This window comes from Anguilla anguilla, chromosome 6 (genome assembly GCF_013347855.1).
Source record: "Anguilla anguilla isolate fAngAng1 chromosome 6, fAngAng1.pri, whole genome shotgun sequence".
NCBI lineage: Eukaryota > Metazoa > Chordata > Actinopteri > Anguilliformes > Anguillidae > Anguilla > Anguilla anguilla.
In genome coordinates, this window is record NC_049206.1 from 57,303,647 (window position 1) to 57,319,293 (window position 15,647).

At 48.7% G+C, this 15,647-nt stretch overlaps 1 protein-coding gene across 1 annotated transcript in view; it reads right to left on the reverse strand.

The window, feature by feature from the left end:
• Nucleotides 1–15,647, reverse strand: part of utrn (utrophin) — a 197,365-nt gene that overhangs the window by 131,315 nt on the left and 50,403 nt on the right. The window contains 11 exon segments of the mRNA XM_035420281.1: nucleotides 350–491; nucleotides 1,976–2,151; nucleotides 3,143–3,293; nucleotides 6,868–7,040; nucleotides 9,237–9,467; nucleotides 10,007–10,135; nucleotides 10,437–10,574; nucleotides 12,326–12,490; nucleotides 12,876–13,046; nucleotides 13,308–13,436; nucleotides 14,538–14,717. Of these exon segments, the coding sequence (XP_035276172.1) occupies nucleotides 350–491; nucleotides 1,976–2,151; nucleotides 3,143–3,293; nucleotides 6,868–7,040; nucleotides 9,237–9,467; nucleotides 10,007–10,135; nucleotides 10,437–10,574; nucleotides 12,326–12,490; nucleotides 12,876–13,046; nucleotides 13,308–13,436; nucleotides 14,538–14,717 (1,785 nt within the window).

Consider the following 15,647-nt stretch of genomic DNA (forward strand, 5'->3'; position numbering starts at 1 on the left):
TAGTCAGATCAGGTGTGCCAGATTAGGGTCGAAATAAAAACCTACAGGACAGTATATCTCCAGGAGCAGGGTTGAGCAGCCCTGCTCTAGCTGTTGAGTGAGGAGTGCTTTGTTAGGGTTGGCCTGAAACCCTACAGGACAGTATATCTCCAGGAGCAGGGTTGGGCGGCCCTGCTCTAGCTGTTGAGTGAGGAGTGCTTTGTTAGGGTTGGAGTGAAACCCTACAGGACAGTAGATCTCCAGGAGCAGGGTCGAGCAGCCCTGCTCTACGGTCATACGTGAGGAGATGGCGGCTCTCCTGTGTAAAATGGCGGCTCTCCATGTGTAAAATGGCGGCTCTCTCACTTGCCTTGAGCTCTTTGAGGTTCTTGTCCGTCGCCATGCCGACGACAGACAGGGAGCGCGCGGCGCACTCCGCCTGCTCCAGCCACAGCGCCAGCTCGTCCGAGCGCCTCGCCAACTCCGCCAACGCCGGGTCTCCTCCCGCCAACCTGGGAACGAGCAGCGGGGGGGGGGGGTAGCATCAGAACACAACGCCAAACAGACAGCCACAGCCCCAAGCCCCCAAGGCCAGGAGACCTTAACACACAGCCACCGCTGCAGATAAACAATCCCCCCGGGGGCCTGACAGCATGCGGGGGGGGGGGGGGGGGCGGGGCCTGACAGCCCTCTGGCTGCAGGATGCAGAGGGGGGCGGGGCCTGATGCCAAACCCCACCCCCAGGTCCAATGCAGAATTCCAGAATGCAGAACTGCTTTTAACCAATCGCATGCTTCGTGGATCTCAAACCCCACCCATCAACATCAAAACCCCGACCCTCACTCATCCGTGCAGTCAGATGTACTTGGAGGGCCTAGAATCGTTTAAAAACGGAGAGAGAAAAAAGATAAAAGATGTGGAAACATACTCCTCAGGCTGTGTGCCTGTCGGGAACAGATTTCTGTGTTTACATTTGGCCTGCCTGTGTCTTCATATTTGTATTCCAGACACTGGTGTTGCTGTGCACCACTCTGTGAATTCATTTTTTTTTTTTTGCTGTTGTTGTTGTTGTTTTGTTGTTGTTCTGCCCAATTAAAACACATGATGTTTCACTGAGTTTTTTTTGTTGTTGTTTAACACCAAGCCTTGCCTAATAACTCTTGACAGCTAATTTGGGATACATCCGGCGTGATAAGGAGTATATTTGTCGGAGCGATGCGTTTGTTTTCATTACCAACACGGGGGGAAAAGGACTCCGGGTTTGACATTCGGCTAATTTCCGTCCCGTGGAATTTTTGCCCCGCCATCACAACAAAGCTTAATTAGCTGGTCGGTTAATTGCGGTAAGCCCCCTGCGCTGACATCACGGGGAAAAGCTCGTTTATCTTAATCGGTTCGGTAATTGCACGGGGTCGCTAATTAACTAAACGAAGCCGTTAAAAAAACACCTTTATCCGATGCGCCCCGCCTACCCCCCCCCCCCCCCCCCCCCCCTACCCCCCCCCACCCCCCCCGTTCTCGTACGTGGAACGCCCGTCGGGGGCGGGAGATTAAGGGGGTGCCCGGACGAACGGCCCCTAATTAACGTCTCGCTAATTAAGAACTCTACGGGAACGAAAGGCGGCACGTCCGTCCTGTACGGGGCAGAGATGTTGAGGAGTGCTGATTAGGGAGGCGGGGGAGGGGGGGGTCTGTAAGGAGGTGTGGTTGCGATTTCACGACCACCGCAATCTGACACCCCCCCCCCCCAATCCTAACCCCCTTCCCCCCCAGAGACAGGTAATCCCTGTGGCCAAACTGCAAACTGACAGAGACAAACCCAGAGCCTTCTGGGGCTTCTCCCGCACACACGCTGGGAGGTGCTAGCGTGGCAGGGGCTAGCAGGGGGTGCGAGCATCCCCCAAAAATGGTCAATAAAGGGAAACCTTAATCTTAAGGGTACCAGCATCCGGGTCTGGGCGGGACGCGGGCACGGGCGCGGCGTCGCCGTGGTTACCTGCGCTGGCGTTCGCGGACTTCGCGGTGCACGCTCCTCCAGCGGTGGTTGAGGCCCTCCAGCTTCTCCTCCAGCAGGCTGCTGTCGGGGGCGGAGAGCTGGCCAATGATGCGCTCGCCCGTCTGGTTGAGGCTGGACAGGATTGGCTGGTGGCTGATAAGGCCCTCCTCCAGCTCCTGCAGAGACAATTAGCCACGCCCCCCACAGATGATGTCACTCACCGACTCACAACAAGCTATCAGTTCCTCTCACCGCCTCCACTGTCTCCATCCAAACTGAGCAAACTTCCCGCTTCAGTGTTAACGATCGAGAAATCACAGCTAAATAAAGTACTCATTTAATTCCCTGACAGAACGGCAATGTTCTGTTGTTACAGTTGTTAGCATTATCAACAATAAAGACAGGTTTGTTTGCGTTTAATTACTTTAATAGTAACATTATAGTGATGCATTAAATTAAAGTCTGCAAATTAATGTCTGAACACTTTTAGAATATATTAAAAAGCCCCAACAGGGCATGGTTTCATAACAACGAGATATATGAACCCCAAGTGTAGAAACACGATACAAGCACTGTACTTTAAACACTATATAAACACTAATAGAACCAACAAAACAAGATTCCTTATGAAATTATGCAGTCGGACGATTTATGAAGGCAATCGTGTGGTGTTCTCAGTGGAGTTCTGAGCAGAAACTGGAGCCATTTTAATTTTTTCTAAACGCTAAAATGGCAACCTGCATTTTCTCACATTGCAGACAGTGCATTTTCAAAAATTATAAAAATTATAAAAGATAGTGATTATTAAACATTCATCAGATGATGACATGGTAGAACTTTTGAATTTCAAGGGGTGGTTTGTTCTCTAAGGTGAAGCACTCCCTTTAAACACACATGCTGCGTCAACTCAAGACTTCATCCATGTCTTTCGCTGTACCCTTCCCCAAACTGAGCTGGCCCACACTGAGCCCACCCACGTGAACATTGCTTTTTATGTTGTTTTTATGACTGTATAACAGCGTTGTGTTGTTGTGTACAAGCAGCTGTTACAACTGTCCAAGACAAATCCAAGAGGACAAAGAAACATTTCATTCAATCAATCAATCAATCAATCGATCGATCGATCAATCAGGCGTGTCCGTCGGGACGACGTTCCCCCGCGCTCACCTCCTGGTGCGCCTTCGCCGTCTCCGGGTCAACGGCGCCGTCGGGCCCCTTCCCATCAGCCAACACCTGCTCGGCCTCGCTCACCCACTGGCCCAGGTCGTTCAGGTCGCAGTGGAAGTGGCGCCACTCCTCCACCGCCTTGTCGAAGCACCTGTGGGGGGGGGGGGCACGGGGACCGTCGGCATGGTTACGCGGTCCACCGCTAAGAACAACCGACCGGAGAGCGAACAGGCCGAATGCTATGGCCTCTTTGGCTCACCATTTTTAAGGAGAGAGAGAGGGAGAGAGACCATTGCATTAGGCTAAAAAAAAAAACAATTTTTTAAATTACAATCTTAAAATTGATGTCCAAAAACTTTTTTTCAATAACATGATAAAAAAAAAAGCCCTAAATTAAGACATGGTTTCATAACAACGAGAAATATGAACCCCAAGTGTACAAGCACGATCAAAAAGTGCATTACACTTTGTATGAAAACTAACCAAACAAACGGAACAAGATTCCTGGGGGCATTCTGAAGTTTGCAGATTTATGAAGGTAATAATGCGGTTTTCTCAGTGGGGCATTGAGCACAAATTGCAGCCGTTTCATCTCTCTGAATGCTAAACCTCTCCTGTATCTCGTCATTTTTCACGGAGGAGCCAAAACTAATAAACCATGTAAAGCACATCCCACGTCAACACACAGATGCATTTCAGATCATTTCTTTTCCACTGAAGTTAATTAACAGTTGTGTGAGATTGTACTGATACATCCATTAACAGAACTATTGTAAGTACAATGTTGGTAGCCATCTTGGGTAGAAACAAATAAATAACTAACATAATTAATGTAGCTAGCTAGCAATATGGTAAGATTAGCCTTTAGCTATTGAATGTGAAGTCAAACAAATAAAAATACTACTTTCCCGGTTGTAGCAGTGAGTACACATGCAGGCAAAACAAGGTTCTGGTTTGTGTGTCCAGGGGCCAAAGTTACGTTAGAGACAGATGTGCTGAGCCCTGCTCACCATGTAGGTGAGTTTCCTCAGCTCCCTACCGACTGCGGTAGGGGAAGCGGAAACCGGAGAGACTACAGGAGCCATTCCGTGCCATTCAGTTGCATCATAACAGTGGACACATATCTGAACTGAAAAAGTCTTAAGGGGGAGTATAACGATTATGTACGCAAAGTTCCTCTCACTGATCTCGAAAGCACAGCCTCCAGGGAACAGGCCAGTTTTGGCTCCGAAAAAAGTTCAAAGGGTTTGGCAAACCGGAGAAAAAGTAAAAGGTCAATGCACTCTCACAATGCATAACGCCTCTGTCTGCATGCATATACATGCAGTACACAGGCTTTTAAGGGTTAATCTGGCCCAAGAGTAAAGGTAATCCCAGCATAAATAAATACAAGCCTTAATTCCATCCATTATGAGCGGAAAAATGCACGACTGCAAAAGAGCACGCGGATAGCCGTTAATATTCTCCCCCGGAAAAAAGGCCATCGAGATTTTTTACACCCAGCAAGCTCGGGACACGGTTCGATCCGCGCGCGTGATTTGCACCGATGCAGGCAGGCTTCCCTTCGGTCTCGCACACTCTCTCTCTCTCTCGCGCTGGGGAAACGTGGGCATCGGGCCTCTTTATGAATCCTGTGTGTGCTGATCTGGCCTTTTGTTAGCAGTCAAATTTACAGCCCCAGAAACTGCTGAGACTGAATCTCGAGTTTTTTTTTTTTGTTTTTTTTTTCCCTCCCCAGGAGTGATTTTTCGATGTTGTACAAGAGAGAGAGGGAGTGTAAGGTCATTGCCCGCCCACAGTGTTCAAAACGGCAAAACACAGAACATAAAAAAAAAAAACTAAAATTAAATTTAAAAAAGAAACATGTAATTCACAACGCCCTCACAAGTTTAAGTTTGATCAAGCAGGCAAATTTTAGCAATTAAAGTGTAATTAAAACACTCTCCAATTTCCTATTTTTCACTTTACCTCAAATTTCCCAGCATGGTGAAAAAGTACATAAACAAAGCAAAGAATAAACTACATGCACCAGAGCCCACGCTGGAACTTTAATTGCTTTTCAAAATATACATGCTCACCTCAGCCACCTAACCGGCTTATCCAGCCTCAGCACCGTATAAAACTATGTGAATTTCATCTTCCAGGAATAGAATGAAGTTCATCCTGATAAGGCTTCTATGCTAAGGAACACTGGGTGTCTTCCGATTGTGCCGGCGGAGTGTAGCACTGTGTGTAAGGAACTGGGCTTGTAACCGAAAGGTCGCAGGTTCGATTCCCGGGTAAGGACACTGCCGTTGTACCCTTGAGCAAGGTACTTAACCTGCATTGCTTCAGTATATATCCAGCTGTATAAATGGATACAATGTAAAATGCTTTGTAAAAAGTTGTGTAAGTCGCTCTGGATAAGAGCGTCTGCTGAATGCCTCTAATGTAATGTAATGTAATGCCTAGCATGAACACTCCAAAAACAATGGAGCAACGAATGGAGTCAGGGCAAGGTGGCAAGCAGATGAAAACTCTGCCTCCATATAATGTATAACATAACAACGAATAGGAAAACTATATATTCCAACCATTTTTTTTTTCTAATTTAAATACAGCACGAGAAATGAAAATGATGAAGGACGACGCGTCCGAGAACACGCGCTTATTTCAAATCAGAAACGGTACAGAGACAAAGTCCCGTTAATCCCCGTCTGAGCTGCGGAATTCAAACCCCGATTTTCGGCAGGCTTTAGTTCCCCCTCATCCTGAGCGTTCGTTCGCTCTTTAATTCAGAAGGAGCCGTTGTCATCGGTGACCCCCTGACGCGCCCCCGCCGTTTCAGAAAAGCCGCGCCGGGGGATTATTTAGACTCATCTCCGAGACGGAGTCAGTTAGAATTGCAAAGTAATCCCGCGCCCCGTCCAGTTATAGGTCAGCGCCACTCACAAAGATACACACTGCCCCTCCCCCACCGCCCCCACCATCCCCCCGTAGCCCCCTCTGCCCCTCCGCCCCCCTCAAATACCCGAAAAAGGTCAGCGGCAAAAAAAAAAAGTCTCAACTGACCTGCGGATAAATGCCAACTCCAGCGCTACAGGAATATGCTAAGCCCCATGTGAAACAACAATAGCCTATTAAATCTCTTAAAGAGGACCTGGCCCTTTCAGGTGGGGCCCGCTGCTCTGACAAAAAAAAAAAAAACAGCAAATGCGATCGCTGAGCTCAATACAGGAGCGCGCTAGAAAGAAACGGGCTCCCCCGACTCGCATAAATATTACCGAATCGGAGAGAGAGACAAAGCCGGAACGGAATTCTGAACAGGGGGAAGAAAAACACAAACACAGAGAATATAAAAAATAAATAAATAAATAAAAAAATCAGAAGATATTAAAAACCCCATTTTGTTTTTCTTTCTCCCTGTTAGAGATAGAGTGTATGTTAGAAATGATTTTAGATGGTGGAGCGGTGACAAGCGAATATAACCGGAACTGGCCGTTTTTCATTAAACTGTCGGTCTGTTTTCCCGCCAATAATACGAGACCACAGACCATGTCCCGCGTAGATGGGGTGGGGGGGGGGGGGGGGGGGGGCAGGTCCCGTCAGTAACTCACCCTTTCCGTTCGTTGTACATCCTGTTGAGCCGTTTTTAAATCAACTGCTGAGTCTGTTTCCCTGCCGAACTAATACGATGCCACAGACCGCGTCCCGGGTAGATTGGGTGGGTGGGTGCAGTAACTCACCCTTTCCGGTCGTTGTACATCCTGTTGACCCGGTCCCACTCGGCGTTGAGCTGGGTCAGCGCGTCCCCGATCTGGGCCACCTCGGAGCGGGACGCCTCCTGGATGGCGTCCGGCTGTCTCTCGTGGATCGCCGCCACCTGGTCCTCCAGCCTCTCCAGGCTGTCCTTGATGTTCTGAGAGGAACGCAGACACGGGGTCACAAAATGGCCGACGCGTCAGTGAACACCCACCACCCCCCCAAGCAGGTCAGAACACAGCTGCTGACAGATGGGAGTCACGAAAACAGGGGAAAGGAGTCAAACCCCTCGCCCTCCTCCTCTTGACTAATGGGGCCTGTCGACTTCAACCCTGGGGCCAGTGCAACGACAAATCCCGCTCCCTTCTGACTGCACATCTTCCATGGGATAGGGAAAGCGATAGCCCATCATGCCATGCTAAGGATCAGGTCAATTTACCCCATCATTGCTGGGAGCCGGAGAGTGAACAGTCAGAGGGACAGGGAAGTCATGTCCGTGTGTGTGTGTGTGTGTGTGCGTGTGTATATATGTGTGCGTGTCCACACATGTGTTAAAGGGTGTGTTAATGGGTGTGTTAAAGACGAACAGGCTAATGGACTGCCACTGGCATCCGACAGAATCTTCAAAAGAAGCAGATGAAATGTTACTGAGCCATATTATACCTTTTTTCAATTAAAATTTAAATTTTCTTCAAAGCTTTGACCTGGAGAAACACTCCCCCCCCCTCCCTGGACACACCTGGTTTCATTTTTCAATTGAAAAATTCTGGCTTCATAGCACTCCATAAAAATCCTCACAGAATATTGTATCGTTCTATTGCAGACTGTCCATAGACGGATTACAGTCTGTCCAAGCTTTGCGCTTGCTTCATTTAGCAGATTAATTGGAATTAAAACCACCCCGATTTGAATTTATAACTATAAAAAGCATACGCCAATTTATGGAAACCATGTACAGTAGGATATGTAACAAATATTGCAATCCGCAGAATGTGCAGAAACTCATACGGTTCACAGAAACCTGTAACGTGCAGATAGGCTGACTTCACCTTACAGTAGGAGCAAAAATCTCTCTCCACCGCCTAATCTTGACCAATCCAAATGGGGGTTAAAGGTCAAGGCTGACCAATGATGGACTTAGGAGGAAAGAGATGCCCGCCCGAAACTGCTGGCCCCTCGCCTGCCTCTTGAATGTGTCAAGAACCCTTGATGATCATGATTTCGAAACATAACTACACGTGTTTCTCACACAGCAAGCGTTCCCCTGAATCGAAATTTGCTCAGAACTGCAAAGTTGAACACTATCTCAAACTCCCAATACGAATGCTTAGCATAACTTCACGCCACCATTTTTATGCAAAGTTCAAACACTGTTTAATAAGCACTTTTTATAATCTTTTAATAAAGCTGGAAAAGTTTTACACGCTGAAATCACTGCGTATTTTGTACTGGATTATAGGCTAATGCAGTTATCGCCAATTAGCACACAAACCTTCGCTCTCACAAAGGAGAACAAATAAAAAAAACTTAAAATTCAAAGGTGGAATCGGGGTTAGCAACACGCCTCAGAGCTTTCAATTATCCTTAATTAACAATAGCAAGCAGAAAGCCACCATTTCATCAGAGAAGATTTATCCGAAAATGAAATTAAAACAAGTTTATAATGAGGCATTGGGGAGACAAGACAGCGGAGTCTGTACAAAGGTAGCTGCCTTAAAAAATCCAATTATTTTTGGTTCCATTGGCACCCCTTTTACACGAGGTCAATTTAGATAAATCTATAATACTCCCAGCTGTCCTTACAGACAGTCAGCCACCCAGACTGTTTAAAATACAGACAGGCAAAACAGGGATAATGACATAACCTTTGCTCCACCTAGTGGCAGTGTGGGGAAACGAACACACTCAAACAAGCTTTCACACAGACTCTCTCTCCCTCTCACATTCTCCCCTTCTCTTTACCTCCCTCAGCCTCCCCCCTTTCCTTCCCTCCCCACCCCTCTCTCACACAGTCACATTTCTCTCTGTTCCTCTGTCTCACCTTCTCTCTGTCCCTCACACTCTCACTCTCCCCACTCCCTATCGCTTTCTCTCTCCTTTTCTCTCTCTGTCTCTTTCCCTCAAACACTCTCTCTCCGCCTGTTACTCACTCATACACACACACACACACAAACACACACTCTCACCCTCCCCCCCCCTCTCTCCCAACCTCTTTCCCCCTCCCTCTCTCTCGCTGCCCGTCCATCTCTCTCTCTGTCTCTCTCCTCCCCACCCTCCCCCTCCTCTCTCTCTCTCCCTCTCTCTACACACACACACACACACACACTCCCCCCCCCCCCCCCCCCCCCCTCACCTTGAGCGCGTCCTCCTGGCTGGAGAAGTCCTCGTACAGGCCCCTGCTCAGCTCCGTGGAGTTCAGGAGGAGCTCGTTGTCGGCCATCGCCAGCAGGACCTTGTTGATGTCCAGCAGGTAGTCGGAGGGCAGGAGGGACGGCGTCTTCACCTCCATCGCCACCACCACCTCCTCTTCCTCCTCCTGCACCTCCTCCTCCTCCTCCACCTCCTCCCTGCTCGGTGTCGCCTCCTGTCGGGAAAGGGGAGCCGCGTTACCCTGGTCCATGTCCGAACGTCCCGTCAGCTCACAGCGAGAGGACCCGCCCCGAACCCTCTCTCTCTCTTCTCCTCGGGGCGAGCCACGCCCAAAACTGCGCACGGTACCAACTGCAGCTCCGCCCGCCCCTCAACACATGAGAAATAGAAAAGCAAACAGCCGGGGCGGGGAAACAGGTGACCACCTGATACACCTGGATAAACTCCCAGCTAAGATTACAGTACAAACATGCACAGAACAGCAGAAGCGTAAATGCAGACCATGTGTTGAGGAATAGCTATCAGTGGACATGGTGACGTTCAGTACAGAGCACTATGGCCCCAAACGTATAAGTTCATGGAGAAAAAAGGACAATGATCCATGCTATGATATTAACCTTAAAGTTCAACAACTTCACCCATGAAACAGCGGTTCAAGAAACCTCGATTGCCTGTGGTGGCAGCACAATAAGTTCAGGAATTCTGGGAAATGTAGTCCACAACCCAGAGGCAAGACAGTGCAAGTGTACTCACCAGAGACGTCATATCCACTACAGCTCCCAGCAGCCCCGGGGAAACCTCTTTCCTTGGCTCCGACCAACTGAATGCAATTCCATCATGGGAGACCTCTGTAGTCTGCTGAACTCGGAGAATGTTCAACTCCTGTGAGAAATAAAAAATAAAAAAATCTTTATCTCTACACAACCAAATCTATTTATTGAGATATAGTTGTATTGTACTGTGAAAACAACTCGATATCAATTTAGCTCATTAGCTCATCTCAGTGTGAAAAATAGATTGGAGTCGGGTCGCCACAACAACAATTATATGTTGTTATTGTCAGCATTATTCAGTGTTTGGGGGGCGTACTGACTCTCAGGGTGGTGTTAGTGGGAGTTTGGGGGGTGTAAGTGTTAGTAAGAATTAGGGTGGTGTTACTGAGAGTTTGGGGCTGTGTACTGACCCTCAGGGTGGTGTACTGCATCTGCAGCCGGAGCAGATTCCTGCTCAGCTCCTCTTTCTTGGCCTCGTCCGGGATCTGCAGGAGCACCTCCTCGCCCCTCCTCAGCACCTCCTCCACGTGCGCCTTCTCCTCGTCCACCTGCAAGGGGGCAGCAGTGAGTGAGCAGACTTCACACCAGAGCTCCAGTCTGACAGCACTGTTCTCCCCACCCCACCCCACGTGAAACAAGCCAAACAGGCTGCCCCCCCGAGGGTTCAGAGTGACATTCATCCAACATTCATAAAAGAGGGAACCTGACCGCTATAATACTGGCGGCTCCAGCCTGCCCAGTGTTCAACCCGATTAGCTTTCTAGCCGACCCCTCAGACAGCTTCATCCTCCCGCCATTTCGTTTGCGAATAACTCCAGAGACCCTGGTCACCTTCCCACACAGGCTAAAGATCCTCTTACTCAAACTAAGTCTCTAGTCCCCCACCACACTCATACCACTTTCACAGCTGTGGATAATTTAACGTACTTTCACACAATAAGGGCAGTTTTTTTCTCTTTAATCACTCAGGAAAATGTTGGGAAATTTTCAATCGAGTCTCTTTCTTCTTGCACCTGCTGTCTCTCTCTCTCTCTCTCTCTCTCTCTCTCTCTCTCTCTCTCTCTCTCTCGAGACTACTTTGCTCCTTTACAGAATCACTGACCTTTTCGTCCCTGATCTTTTGCACTGTATGCCATGTTTGCCTTGTAAATCTCTCTGGATAAGAGCGACTGCTAAATGCCAGTAAGGTTAATATTAGCAACGAGCCTTCAATGGCCACCTGCATGGCACAGAGATGTGGGACTGCCGTCAAAAACTTCGCTATCAAACAAGAAAAAAAAGTTTTACGTTTCGTGGGCGCTCCGATTTCAAGGGCAAATTTAGGACAAAATAAAACTTCCCCGGCACGACGTAGACAAGTACAGGTTTGTACGGACTACGTGACAGTTACATTATTTTCACAGATTCATAAAAATCTGCCCTTTTGAGCTTGATATTTCAGCGCGGTATGACCTTCACGAGAACCTGTTCTGATGTAGGACAGGGTGTGCGGGCCGGCCATGGAGCTGGTGGCAATAAATGGACAGGGCTGGACAGCCAGGACTTCACATATCCTTGAGTAGCAAGGCCATTCTCTGAAGTTTTGCCCTTGACATAGAAGTTACATTCGTTTATGTAACCAGGCAGGTCAATGGAGAATAGTGATATAATGATTTATCCTTGTTTGTTTGCAAGTATCTGCCCTTACTGAACCACATAGATCAGCAAAGTAACAGTAATATAACGATTTATGCTCGTTTGTTTGTAGGAATCTAACCTTATTGAACCAGGTAGGTCAATTTAGAACAGTAATATAATGATTCATATTTGTTTATTTGTATCTTCCAACCTTACTGAACCAGGTAGGTCAACAAAGAACAGTCATATAATTATTTATATTTGTACATTTATATTACTCTTTACTTGATTAATCCAGGTAGGTCAAACTTGAACTGTAATATAATGATTTATATTTGTTTTAATCTGACCTTTATTAAAACAGGTAAGTCAACTGAGAGGCTAAGCACTTTTTCTGCAGTAGCCACCTGCTGAAGCAAAGTGGGTAGGAATCGTGTGGCCAATCAGATACAGGCCAAATGAACAAAGCCGTTTTTCGTGTACATTTGGTCAGGAGCCCGAGGTTAACACCGTTGCCTTTTTAAAAATAACTACAGGAGCTCCAGCAGTTAGCCATGAGAAGGGAACAGGGTGGTGTGGCTGCTTAGCTTCAGCAGCTAGCCATGAGAAGGGAACAGGATGGTGTGGCTGCTGGGATGGACGGACGGACAGACAGACAGAGTGACAGCTCTGAAGGAAGTACCTTGTCGTCATCCTGGGCAGGATCTTGTTGTGCATCCAGAGCACTGAGACTGGCCAGTAACTCTCCCTCAAAGTCCAGGAGCTGCCTGGAGCTCAGGGTCACCGGGGCCTGCACCTCCCGCACCTCCTGCATCTCCACGGCAACAGGCTCCAGGCTCGTCGACAGCTGGGCAGACAGCGAAACATCAGCATTATATTAGCAACAGGCACAAATCATTGAGGTGTGTTTAATCGACACACACACGTATGTGCACATATACATATAACAGACAGATGCACAAACACACACACACAATACGTATGTACACGTATGCAAATAACAGACACACAAACACACACACAATAAGTATGTACACATATACAAATAACAGACACACACACACAAATGTTGATCAGATTTTACATTAATTTACTACTTCCATCATGTGAGCTTAAAGGCCATTTTCTTGTGAAGTTACCATAGCTTCTTCTCCAGCAAAAAAATTTTATTCATCGACAGAAGATCCCCCCACCCCCCCCCCGCCCCCACAGACCACACGTCCTACACTAACCCTGGCGGCTCTGATGTGCTGGGACACCTTGTCGAAGTTGCGGTTGAGGTCGGCCAGTTTGGGCTCCACCACCTCCCTGCAGGCGGGCCCCCTGCTGGTCATGAGGATGACGGCCTGGTCCCGTGCGCTGTCCACCCGCAGGCTGATGTCCTTCAGCTCGGCCTGCAGGGCCTACAGGGGCCAGACAAGGTCTGTTGGCTTTGGTTGCGACTCAGCATTCAAACGATCAGTTAAAGCAGTTGACTGCAGTTGGCTCATCACACCCGGTTTACTGGGTCTGATTGGCCAGGTTGCTGATTTTAAAGTGAGCACGAAGAGCAGTGGGGTCCCGCGGAACTCCGGGGGGGGGGGGGGGGGGGCGGCAGACACCTGCCCAGGTAGACCCCCCAACAGGGTCCAGGGTGAAGCCCCGCCTTGGCCAGACAGTCTCACCTTCACCACCTCTTCCTTCTCATCGGCCGGCAGCTTCTCAGTCTCGTCCAGGTGGATCTCCGTCTGGTACAGCCAGGTGCTGATGTGGGCCAGGTTCTCGTCGAAGATCTCCACCTCGTTCTGGTGGTTCTGCGGAGGTGGTGTCGGAGAACGTCAACGCCCGGTACAATCGAAACACAGCCCCCTCCCCCCCCCGACCCAACCCCCCCGCCCCCCACCCCCCATCCCCACCGACTTCCATTCTGAAACTGCCGCCATCCCACCTGTGGAACAGCTGTGACTCAGAGGCACTCAACACCACGTTCAGTCACATTTCTTAGCCCATGGCGTTCACCTATTTAACGACAGCCGCGAGATGTGGAACCAAAGGTTGCTAAAAAAATCACTTTTTCAGACAGAAGGAGTTCGTCTGGAAAGCACTTTGAGCTGTATTGCTTCAAAGGGGCCATACAAATTGCTATTATTTGTTTCACATGAATCCTACCAACAGCCCAATAGAATTGCACAGCTCTCTTATTCCAGCCAAGAGGCGAAATAAGAGGGTAGATCAAAGGAAATATAAGGTTCTGCACTCAGTACTTTTTTTTATGACAAGCTCATTTTTCACCGTTTTATCCCCATTCCATAAAAACCCAAGAGAGCAACTTTCTTTTTTACGAACGTGCAGTTGGAAAAGAATGTCCTCTGATCTACGGATCTCGGTTTTTATTTACAGCCTCAGAGAGCAGGAAGCTGCTTCAGATTCAAAATCTGGGCCCGTTTTGTACTTTTGGTGCGGAGTTTAGAGCCCCAATTAAAACGGGGAGCTCTGACTGACAGTGGGTTCTCTAATTAACTTGCAGCTACATTTGTCGACATCTTCAAGCCTGGTGTACGTAGACTGCAAAAAAGGAATTTAATGAGTTTCTAATTTAGCCAATGCAAAGAATTTTGAATTTTGAATTTTACAATGTACCGATTTAAGCACCTGTAGCAATGTGCACTGAGATTTCAAGGCACAATTTAGTTTTTGACTAATGAGGGGAAAAAAGTTAACATTTAAATGATGAAGTTACTTTAGTGTTTCTTCTCAGACAGAAGAGTGATGAGTTCCTCTCCCAGGTTATGTGTTTTGGGCAGAATGAGCGTTAATAATGGAAGGGGGGACCCCCACTCCAGCAGATGCCCCAGAGTGCCCCGGCAGAGGGGTAAAAACCCGGATTTGCCCCCCTTCCTGTGCGGCAGACCCACCAGCACGGTGCTGAGCCAGTCCTCGGTCCCGGTCCGAACCCGGTTCCAGCCGGCGTCGAGCGCACACAGCCTCTCCTCCAGCGTCTCCTCGCTCCCCTCCACCAGGCCCTGCAGGGCGGCGCTGCTCTCCGTCACCCGCGTCAGCTCCGCCTTCCTCCTCTCCAGCTCCTTCAGCAGACCCTGCAGGGAGAGAGGGAGGGGGGAGAGGAGGGGGGGAGAGGGGGAGAGAGGGAGAGAAAGAAAAAGATGGTGAGAGAGAGAAAAGGAGAAAGGGGAGAGAGAGGGGGGAGGGGGAGAGAGAGAGGGAAGGAGGGAGAGAGAGAGAGAAAAGGAGACAGGGGGGAGATGGAAAGAGGAAGGGAGAGAGGGGAGAGAGAAAGTGAGTTAAAAGCACAAACATATGCACATTCATGCGTACACATGCATTCACATGCACAAAAATGCACACGACACACCTTTTCAGATACACAAGAACTTGCATACGGCCGCACACATGCATACACAACCGCACACACAAATAGATACACATGTACAGCAGCATATTCAAACAATGCAGGAAGCACACATCCATATAAAACACGCATTTGAATGTTTTATATAAAAGCACACACACCGCAGGTACACACAATCCACATTTAGCACACACATTAAAGTATCGTTCCTGAGCCTCTGACCATTCAAAGCCCTGAAAACAGTTCAACCCAGAAGAGCACATCCCTCGGTTTCCATTACCGTGCAGAAGTTGAACTTTTTCTGCCTCTGTTAGCATCACCCCTGTTAGCCTCACTCACATTAGCATCACCCCATTAGCCTCACTCACGTTAGCCCAGCCTTGTTAGCATCACACACGTTAGCACCACCCTCATTAGCATCATTCACGTTAGCATCACCCCTGTTAGCCTCACTCACGTTAGCACAGCCCTGTTAGCATCACCCCCGTTAGCACCAACCTCATTAGCATCATTCACGTTAGCATCACCCCTGTTAGCCTCACGCACGTTAGCCCAGCCCCGTTAGCATCACCCCCGTTAGCCCGACTCACGTTAGCCCAGCCCCGTTAGCATCACCCCCGTTAGCCCGACTCACGTTAGCCTCACTCACGTTAGCACA